The sequence below is a fragment of the Salvelinus sp. IW2-2015 genome, linkage group LG6.1 (genome assembly GCF_002910315.2).
Source record: "Salvelinus sp. IW2-2015 linkage group LG6.1, ASM291031v2, whole genome shotgun sequence".
Taxonomy (NCBI): Eukaryota; Metazoa; Chordata; class Actinopteri; order Salmoniformes; family Salmonidae; genus Salvelinus; species Salvelinus sp. IW2-2015.
Genome location: NC_036845.1, coordinates 12510367 through 12521620, shown reverse-complemented (window position 1 = coordinate 12521620; position 11254 = coordinate 12510367). Strand labels below are relative to the sequence as shown.

Here is an 11254-nt window from a genome sequence, read left to right as displayed (position 1 = left end):
GCAGGAGGCTGCTGATGGCCGGTTATCTCAGCCCAAAGGTCAGTGTGTACAGATATAATCCACTTTCACTTAACAGCTTAATTTAAGTCACACCTCATGCTAATGCCGCCATTTGGCAGTCCCTTTGTTAAAGGTTGGCTATTATTTAACAAGAAGATGATACAGTATTGTATAGATTTTTTGGCGCTCATGCTAATAGCATCAGGTCTTGCAGACAGGAAGCTGAAGCTCTTTGATCTTGAATTGTAGCAAGAACTTGCGTTTCCTTTTTCCAACCGCGACACTAAAACAGGTGCACCCAGGTTTGTTTCTGATGGAAGCAGTTATATCTGAGGTTCAGCACTAGCGTGTAGAACTATCTGCTCTTAACCATACAGACCGAAATAAGAAACTGAGATAAGGCACTTTAATATATATTTTAATATCAAATAACTTACAACTGGAGGGTACTGTATATTGATACTTTATTTAACAATATAAAATATAAACACAAATTTGCACAGTATAAAGTTCATGGTAATCATAAGACAAAAAAATAAGGAATTCTCACAATAAAAATGCCATCCTTTGAAATAAATACAACTGTGAGTTTCGCACTTCACAGACCCTAATATACAATTGTAGAAAATAAATTTTTCCCAGTCTCCATATCACACACTAGCATGTAACTCAACAATGGAAACAAAAGTATAAACATAAACAAGGTGGACTTGAAATAACCATTTCCTTTATCCTTTCCATTGTAACAACAGAATGCAGAGGTACTATTGTGGTGTTGGCGGTGGGCACTACACCTTTTCCTTTAAAACAACTAAAAAGGCCTAGATGCCATCCAAATTAGAACATCGGTTCTTGTTTTGACAGGTATCTTATAGGTAAGGTGGGGAGGTCAGAGGTCAGTAGCGTTCCTTGGGTTCGCTGAACTTACGTTTTTTCGGCACAGAGGCCTGGACATCCTGACTGCAGGGGAACTGGAACAGCGATATCTGCTAATCAGAGAGTAACAGACAGTTTACTAACTAATGCAAGACTCTAAAATTAATAATGATTGCCAAACAATATTCTGTATACATCTAGATGGGATGGACTGAATGAGTCATATTGACTTGTTAAAAAAACATGTAGGTTTTATCTTTAAAAGACAATTTGCACATTATCACTCCTTCCATGAGTAAGACTGGGGGCTGAAATCTATGATGCTCGAGGGGGCGTGTCTCCCACCATTTTGTCTTCGATGGGAGAGGGCTTCTTCTTGTTGACGCTGTGCACCTCAGTCTCAGCCTTTCTCTCCTGCACACACACACACACACAGAACAAAGACAGTAAATCGCAGACTGCAGGGAAGTGCTTATGAAGCTAGTCAGATACACTAGTCCCATAGATATACATCCTCCGTGGTCATTTTTACATGACGTTATACAAAGATGTCTTCCATTTGAACAGAACCAGTAGGAGTTAGATAGGGTTGTGCGTTTTGAGGGGCACTGACCAGGGTGGACCTGGTGACGCGTCCGCTCCTGGTCCTCTTAATGACCACTTCCAGGTCAGATGTCCTCTTTCCCAAAGTGTCCATCTGAGACAGACAGGTCAATCAAACSACAGACCGTTACCTTCACAACTGGAGCAGCCCCTATATTACTTTATATTCCTACAGTACTATCCCACCAATGRATTTGTATTGTTCTGTATTTGCAMTTGSTTGATACAAGGCCTATCTTAGTCGTGACTATGCAGAATGTACATTTTGCTGTTATTTTACCTGAGAGTTCTCTGTGCTCTCCTCACACACCTCCATCTTCTCCTGGCAGTTCACCTGGACCTCTTTGAGCATCAAACACGATGAAAACACAATAAAACAAAACATGGATTTCAGACCGCATTTGACTTCTTAAAAGAGAAAAAAATGTTCAGCGAAACTTCTTTGTACTAAGTTTTGAGAGAGGAGGTCCTACCGGAATTGTCCAAGTAAATGTCGTTGTCCGGATTTTCCATTACTTTTATCATGCGGGTCTGAAAGTAGAAACCCCATTATTAAAAATGTTATATACTGTAGATATATCCCATGGGATAGAGACAGCAACGCCCCCTACTGGGTTAAAACAATAGCGCCCTGCCATAGGCACCCAGTCAAATTAGCCTACATTTATGTCAGCCTCAGTTCTCACCTGCTGACCGCTGATCTTGGTCACTGTCCCCCCCTCCTCCATCTTCAGCTCCCACTTGTCCCTCACGCAGATGGGCTGCTCGTCATCAACCTACAGAGAAAAGGGGACAGCTGTTAATCAACGTGTCACTCACTAGTCTGGTTTTCATTACTCTGACTCTTTAGTTATTTCCCCCCTTTCCTTCATTCCTTCATACCTGCTCCAGCCTTTCTCTCTCTGTGGTCATGTCCACCTTCAGGGTGTGGAAGGGAGTGACCACCTCGCCCATGGTCAGGTTGACGGGCTCCTTCTCAAACTGCATGCTATCGCTGTCCCCCTCCATGAAGCCTGGGGGCTGGTAGTCCTGGGGAGTGACTGAGATATATACACACACACACACTCTTTATGTGGTAAAAAAAAAAAAACATATACTTGTTATACCCTATGAAAGTTCAATTTTACTTCCGTACTCCGTCCGAGTTTAGTAGGCTAAGAATGGGCTTCAAATTTTGATGTCAAATTCATAAAAACTGGGTAATTTAAGATATATTTATCGTATATATGCCAGTTTTCAACGTATTTGACGCTCAAGAAGCACGAAGCTGAAAAGTTTCATTTGAACTACACACATGAACTACAAATCAAAAGGCAGTGGTTGGCAACGTTCAGTGAAAAACACTCCCAGCCTAATCTAATATAAAACACATCAAACAGCCTGCAACTAACAGGTTGTTACCTTCCTGTAAGTCCTCAGCTCAAGCAGGCATGCTCCAGCATGCTAACAACGCTGCAGGAGATGTAGTTCAAATGAGACTTTTCTAACTTTTGTAATGTCTTACTTATTGAGCGTCAAATATTTTTGATAAAAGGCACCGGGTATGAGCAAATCAATACACAATTATAAACTGGGGGGTTCGAGTCCTGAATGCTGATTGGCTGAAAGCCATAGTATAGCAGACCATATACCATGGGTATGACAACACATTTATTTTTTATTGCTCTAATTAAGTTGGTAACCAGTTTATAATAGCATTAAGGCACCTCTGGGTTGTGCTAGGACACTACCCTTAGCTGTGGTATATTGGCCATATACAGTACCACACCACCTCGGGCCTTATTGCTTAAATATACGCTGAGTATACAAAACACCTGCTCTTTCCATGACATAGACTGACCAGGTGAAAGCTATGATCCCTTATTGATGTCACTTGTTAAATCCACTTCAATCAGTGTAGAAGAAGGGAAGGTGACAGGTTAAAGGATTTTGAAGCCTTGAGACAATTGAGACATGGATTGTGTATGTGTGCGATTCAGAGGGTGAATGGGCAAGACACAAGATTGATGTGCCTTTGAACTGGATATGGTAGTAGATGCCAGGCGCACCGGTTTGAGTGTGTCAAAAACTGAAACGCAGCTGGATTTTTCACTCTCAACCGTTTCCCGTGTGTATCAAGAATGGTCCACCACCCAAATGACATCCAGCCAACTTGACACAACTGTGGGAAGCATTGGAGTCAACATGGGCCAGCATTCCTGTGGAACGCTTTTGACACCTTGTAGAGTCCATGCCCCGACAAACTGAGGCTGTTCTGAGGGCTCCTAATGTTTGGTATACTCAGTGTAATTAAATTAATTTGATCATTCAAAAGACCCGGGACATGACCCCGGAACAGCGTATTGCATCACATCATCCCTTGTCTTTTAGCTTACTCTACATCATTGTGTTGTCTTTACCGTCGTCGTAGTAGGAGAGTTTCATGTTAAGACAGACATTGTCTGGCAGAGGACCCAGGTTCTGCATCAGTGTGTAGAGTTTACGCACCAGGAGGATGCTGGACTTTTTTGTGCTGCTGCAAGCCATCTTTCCCAGATTCTTGCTGTTTTTGCTAAAACAAAAATAAATGTAAACATTTTTAAACAATTAAAAGTTTCTTTCTTCAATGTTTCTCAATTAAATTCTGCCATGTTATCATTATGTTATACACATTAGGGTTGAATATTTTCCTGGAATTTTACAAATGTTCCATCCCGAGAATAAATCCCTTTTGTCCCGGGTAAGCCGTTATTTCCCGCCAAGACCGGATGTGTCATTCAAAAGCATTACGAAGCATATAAACAGGCCTATGTCTGGATTTTATTAGAGCTTTGATCGAAAATTCATGCCTGATGCAACCTAAACCTGATTAAATGCATTTTATGAGCCCTACATTAAAGACATTTAATGAGCCCAAGCCCAAATGATTGTACCGTTATCCAATACAGCTACTTCAGATTACATAAGACAGAAAAACATAAAAGCACATAGATGTAGCTAGCTATATACTCTCTTGGGTAAATAAATGAAACAAGCTCCAGTAATCTTTTTGAGTGTGAACTGTATTACAGTACTGCATTGTATTATACTGTATTATATGAACTGTAATTACGCAGCTCGTTCAAACCATGATAAAGCAGGGAGAGAACATGCGATCCTGGTGCAGCACATGCGGTCTACAAAGTTACAAGTATAGGCTAGTGAATTTGATTGACATTTTTCATAATATCTCAAAATGTTATTAGCCTACCTCCTCTTTCTCTCTCTAGTGTTGCTTCATTCCTTCCTTGCTTTCAACAGTTAAATGTAATAAGTTTTGTTGTCCTTATCTTTATCATTCTAATGTCATGCTTGAATAATATAGTACTAGAATGAGATGCAAAAGGCTTTCACTTCTCTTCATGAGGATTGGATGGTTATGGGTCTGCATAAATAACTGCTATAGCCTACCGCCATCGCACATTCGCTCTTCTTTCAAACTACCCATGAGTTCTATTGGCTGCTGTATTTAACATTCAGCAAACAAGAGCTTGTGTCCCTCTTCGAATAGTCTATTGGTATAAAAAATGCAAAAAGAATTATGTTCAGCCGCTATTCTAGTCTAGGTTTTCCTGCATGGGATTCCAAGAGCTAAGGAGCATTTTTTACAGAAAGAAGACAGTGGAGTACAGGTGTGTGCGTATTGCACAAGAGACAGAGGCTATAAGTTAGAAGCTTATTTTGCATTACCCATCATCATTTATTACCTAAATATAAGGCTAATACTGCATTGGAAATATTACCTGAAAGAGGTAGGCTAGCACATCTAGAGTGCATTTGGAAAGTATTCAGAGCCCTTGACTTTCTCCACATTTTTTTTTACATTACAGCCTTATTATAAAATGTATTAAAAAAACATGTTCCTCATTAATCTACACACAATACCCCATAATGACAAAACAATTTGGACAAATTTATGTAAAAAAAACAAAAACCTGAAATACCTTATTTACATAAGTATTCAAACCCTTTGCTATGAGACTCGAAATTGATCTCAGGTGCATCCTGTTTCCATTAATCATCCTTGAGATGTTTCTGCAACTTGATTGGAGTCCACCTGTGGTAAATTAAATTGATTGGACATGATTTGGTAAGGCACACACCTGTCTATATAAGGTCCCACAGTTGACAGCGCCTGTCAGAGTAAAAACCAAGCCATGAGGTCGAAGGAATTGTCCGCAGAGTTCCGAGACAGGATTGTGTTGAGGCACAGATTTGGGGAAGGGTACCAAAACATTTCTACTGCATTAAAGGTCCCCAAGAACACAGTGGCCTCCATCATTCTTACATGGAAGAAGTTTGGAACCACCAAGACTCTTGCTAGAGCTGGCCGCTCAACCAAACTGAGCAATCGAGGGAGAAGTTCCTTGGTCAGGGAGGCGACCAAGAACCCGATGGTCACACTAACAGAGATCCAGAGTTCCTCTGTGGAGATGGGATAACCTTTCAGAAAGACAACCATCTCTGCAGCACTCCACCAATCAGGCCTTTATGGTAGAGTGGCCAGACTGTAACGCTCGTCGGAAGAAGTGGACCAAGGTGCTGCGTGGTACGTGTTCATGATTCTTTATTTACTCAGAACACCAAACAAAACAACAAAATAATAACGAACGTCACGTTCTGTAGGCTTCAGAGCTAACAAAAAACAACATCCCACAAAACTAAGGTGGCAAAACAGGCTGCCTAAGTATGATTCCCAATCAGAGACAACGATAGACAGCTGTCCCTGATTGAGAACCATACCCGGCCAAAACATAGAAATAAAGAACATAGTTTCCCACCCGAGTCACACCCTGACCAACCAAACATAGAGAATAAAAAGATCTCTACGGTCAGGGCGTGACACAGACGGAAGCCACTCCTCAGTAAAAGGCACATGACAGCCCGCTTGAAGTGTGCCAAAAGGCACCTAAAGACACTCAGACCATGAGAAACAAGATTCTCTGGTCTGATGAAACCAAGATTGAACTCTTTGGCCTGAATGCCAACCGTAATATCTGCAGGAAACCTGGCACCATCTCTACGGGGAAGCATGGTGGTGGCAGCATCATGCTGTGGTGATGTTTTTCTACAGCAGGGACTGGGAGACTAGTCAGGTTCGAGAGAAAGATGAACGGAACAAAGTACAGAGAGATCCTTGAAGAAAACCTGCTCCAGAGCGCTCAGGACCTCAGACTGAGGCGTATGTTCATCTTCCAAAAGGACAACGATCCTAAACACACAGCCAAGACCATGCAGAATTGGCTTCAGGACAAGTCTCTGAATGTCCTTGAGTGGCCCAGCCAAAGCCTGGACTTGAACCTGATTGAACATCTCTGGAGACCTGAAAATAGCTGTGCAGCAACGCTCCCCATCCAACTTAACAGAGCTTGACAAGATCTGCATAGAAGAATGGGAGAAACTCCCCAATACAGGTGTGCAAAGCATGTAGTGTCATACCCAAGAAGACTCGAGACTGCAATCGCTGCCAAAGGTGCTTTAACAAAGTACTGAGTAAAGGGTCTGAATACTTATGTAAATGTAATATTGAAGTTTTTTTAAATGTTATATATACATTCGCAAAAAAACTATTAAAACCTGTTTTTGCATTGTCATTATGGGGTATTGTGTGTAGATTGATGAGGGGGAAAAACGATTTAATCAATTTTAGAATAAGGCTGTAACTAACAAAATGTGGAAAAAGTCAAGGGCTCTGAATACTTTTCGAATGCACTGTACATATAGGCCTATATACAGTTGAAGTTTACATACACCTTAGCCAAATACATTTAAACTCAGTTTTTCACAATTCCTGACATTTAATCCTAGTAAAAATTCCCTGTTTTAGGTCAGTTAGGATCACTACTTTATTTTAAGAATGTGAAATGTCAGAATAATAGTAGAGAGAATGATTTATTTCATCTTTTATTTCTTTCATCACATTCCCAGTGGGTCAGAAGTTTACATACACTCAATTAGTATTTGGTAGCATTGCCTTTATATTGTTTAACTTGGGTCAAACATTTCGGGTAGCTTTCCACAAGCTTTCCTACAATAAATTGGGTGAATTTTGGCCCATTCCTCCTGACAAAGCTGGTGCAACTGAGTCAGGTTTGTAGGCCTCCTTGCTCGCAGACGCTTTTTCAGTTCTGCCCACAGATTGTCTATGGGATTGAGATCAGGGCTTTGTGATGGCCACTCCAATACCTTGACTTTGTTGTCCTTAAGCCATTTTGCCACAACTTCGGGAAGCATGCTTTGGGGTCATTGTCCATTTGGAAGACCCATTTGCAACAAAGCTTTAACTTCCTGACTGATGTCTTGAGATGTTGCTTCAATATATCCACATAATTTTCCTCATCATGATGCCATCTATTTTGAGAAGTGCACCAGTCCCTCCTGCAGCAAAGCACCCCCACAACATGATGCTGCCACCCCCGTGCTTCAAGGTTGGGATGGTGTTCTTCGGCTTGCAAGCATCCCCCTTTTCCCTCCAAACATAACAATGGTCATTATGGCCAAACAGTTCTATTTTTGTTTCATTAGACCAGAGGACATTTCTCCAAAAAGTACGATCTTTGTCCCCATGTGCAGTTGCAAACTGTAGTCTGGCTTTTTTTATGGCGGTTTTGAAGCAGTGGCTTCTTCCTTGCTGAGCGGCATTTCAGGTTATGTCAATATTGGACTCGTTTTACTGTGGATATAGATACTTTTGTACCTGTTTCCTCCAGCATCTTCACATGGTCCTCTGCTGTTGTTCTGGAATTAATTTGCACTTTTTGCAAAGTACTTTAATCTCTAGGAGACAGAACGTGTCTCCTTCCTGAGCGGTATGACAGCTGCGTGGTCCCATGGTGTTTATACTTGCGTACTGTTGTTTGTACAGATGAACGTGGTACCTTCAGGTGTTTGGAAATTGCTCCCAAGGATTAACCAGACTTGTGGAGGTCTACATTTTTTTTCTGAGGTCTTGGCTGATTTATTTTGATTTTCTCATGATGTCAAGCAAAGAGGCACTGAGTTTGAAGGTAGGCCTTGAAATACATCCACAGGTACACATCCAATTGACTCAAATTATGTTAATTAGACTATCAGAAGCTTCTAAAGCCATGACATCATTTTCTGGAATTTTCCAAGCTGTTTAAAGGCACAGTCAACTTAGTGTATGTAAACTTCTGACCCACTGGAATTGTGATACAGTGAATTATAAGCGAAATAATCTGTCTGTAAACAATTGTTGGAACAATGACTTGTGTCATGCACAAAGTAGATGTCCTAACCGACTTTCCAAAACTATAGTTTGTTAACAAGAAATTTGTGGAGTGGTTGAAAAACTAGTTTTAATGACTCCAACCTAAGTGTATGTAAACTTCCGACTTCAACTGTATATCAATCTTGAACACGATTATCTATTTTGGATGCAATTTGAATGGAATTGATGGAAGGAAAGACTGCGAGAGAGCATTCACTTATGCACCAATTTAAAGAAACGATAAAGGAGTGTTTTAACCACTGCAATTAAAGAAATATATCATCTTTACAATAAAAAAATAAGGTGATCCCGAAAGCCAGATGGAGGTGTGCAAATTAGATGCGCATTCGGTCTTTATATTACTGTAGCATAGGCTATGCTGCAGCAAATGTAGGTCAACCTATCACAATAAAAAAAGTTACAAAGTTACCAAGGGAGTGTCTACATACTGAGATGGGCTGTCGGTTCCCACCCTGAGCGTTGATGATTCATTATGCAGTGACCAGAGGGAAGGCCTTACTGAATCCAGATTTAGACATTGCATATAATTGAACAGTTCCATTTCAAGTCATGCTGTTCATATAAATAATTTATTATAATTTACCGGTTTCTCACAGTTATTTATCCTGGGAAAAGGGAGTGGTTTTGGGCAGTAAATCTCAGTAACCGGGTTCCCGCCATTCAACCCTAATACACATTCACAAAGCTATACCTTTCAAAGTCAATTTTGGGTCCCTTTTCAGTGTATTGGACTTTGAACTGGTAGCATTCAGTAACCTTCTGCAAATTGTAAAGAAAGACCAGTGTCACAATGAAAAACGACTTGATTCAAGAGGTTACACATACTGTAGAGTTTGTTCTAGTCCAGAGAATCAAAGCATTACTATGATCGATGCCTATGGGGTTAAAAAGTAGTCTATTACCTTTGGATTCTCTGGGTCTGTGTATATCTATAGAAAGTGGAAGGAGACTACAAACTTTAGCAACGAAAAATGTAAATGCTTTATATGCTGAAGAAAATATTCGATAAGATATACTCACAGACATAACGACCGTCCGCAACTGTTGGAATACAAGACATTCATTATTTGTAATTAATTAACATTAATAACATGCAGATAATGAATAAACAACTAAATGCTAGCATCTCACTTACGTATTTTCTCTGAAGGGCATCAAAGCATCCCTGCATCCTGGGAGGTGTATAAAAGAGTCTTAATTAATCAACACTGAATTAATAACTAGGATAAAGGGAAAGGATTTGGCCACAGAGTACTGTACTGTACTGTAATTTCCCACTGAGGCTTGGTGGTGTATACTAACCACTGTACAATCTGACTGGCACCAGGGCAGGTGCGCTCCTCCCTGAGGATCATAACTTTCTGCTCTGTGGCATAGAAATAGAAGTGTAAGGCTACTTCTTGAAGATCTCGGCTAGGGCATCATCATTTAAATAACAATTGATTTCATTTAAAAATAAGATAAATTGTGTTTTGACCTTCAACATATTTTCTCCCATAAGCTTTTTCTGGGAAAAGACCCCTGAGATAAGTGATGCTAGAGACTGCAATGGCCAGCAGTTTCTTCACAACAATCAAGGACTGCTGCTCTGTTGAAACTACATTTGGCAGCAACTGGGTACCCTATAAAATATAACAAAGACAGGCAGTTACACCAAGGCAATTTGAAGATGTCTGAATAAATAGACGCATGTAGATATTCATAGAACATGCTATTAGAACATGCCATTTGCTAGCTATAAAACAGCAATTCAATAGGACCAAGGTCTGGCTATGGATTGCCAAAGGTTTTACCTGAGCAGCCCGCAAACGTTGTTCACAGGCCATGGTAGTAATAGTTGATAACAAGTTGTCAAATCTACAAAATTAAGATTAATCAGAAGCCAGGTAGCTAGCTATCAAGGTAAAGATATGTTGAAATATGTAAATAGCTAGCTAAGTACTAGTTTACACAGATACAGAAATATGTTATACTAATCTGGCTAGCTACGTTAGCTAACTAGCTATCTACATTGCATTTGTTAGCTAACGTAGCTAGAAGTACACACACCTACTGATCATGACACTGACTTTACTCTACAACCCATTGTGAATAGTATTAAATTGTATAACTCACATAGCTAGCAATTACTACCTAGATAGAGCGCAGTCACTCAATCTGTTTTTTTGTTAAAAAAAATAACAAACAAAAAAAATCTAGCTAACTAGCCAGATCGAATTTACTAAGAAACTGTTGGGTGGTGGGCCAAACTCGCGCCAGACACACACATTTACCCGCCAAACCTGACAGCTAAAGTAGCCAATCAGAGGGAAGCTTAGATAAAGTACATTTTCTTGCCCCCACATCATGCATTGAGTGATTAGTGATATCAAAGGTAGTGATATGTCCTGGCCGAGGTAAACATCAGTTTTAAATTAAGTTGATTATGTTGTGGCTCTGTTGTTAGTGTAGTTTGATGCAACGCTGCGCACAGATTGAATATCCGCACTCTATTGGACACAGCTC

The 11254-nt window shown here is 40.3% G+C and overlaps 1 protein-coding gene across 1 annotated transcript; it reads right to left on the bottom strand.

Moving 5' to 3' along the window:
* Positions 1-529: 529 nt before the first annotated feature.
* On the bottom strand, positions 530-11171 carry hormad1 (HORMA domain containing 1). The gene is made up of 15 exons (XM_023988498.2): positions 10543-11171; positions 10227-10371; positions 10052-10115; positions 9885-9921; positions 9770-9790; positions 9652-9678; positions 9441-9508; positions 3879-4030; positions 2362-2519; positions 2166-2255; positions 1953-2010; positions 1760-1821; positions 1490-1573; positions 1222-1290; positions 530-986 (listed from the first exon to the last, which is right to left on the bottom strand). The coding sequence occupies exons 1-15, from the start codon at positions 10573-10575 to the stop codon at positions 897-899; spliced, it is 1158 nt and encodes a 385-aa protein (XP_023844266.1). The 5' UTR covers positions 10576-11171; the 3' UTR covers positions 530-896.
* Positions 11172-11254: the final 83 nt, after the last annotated feature.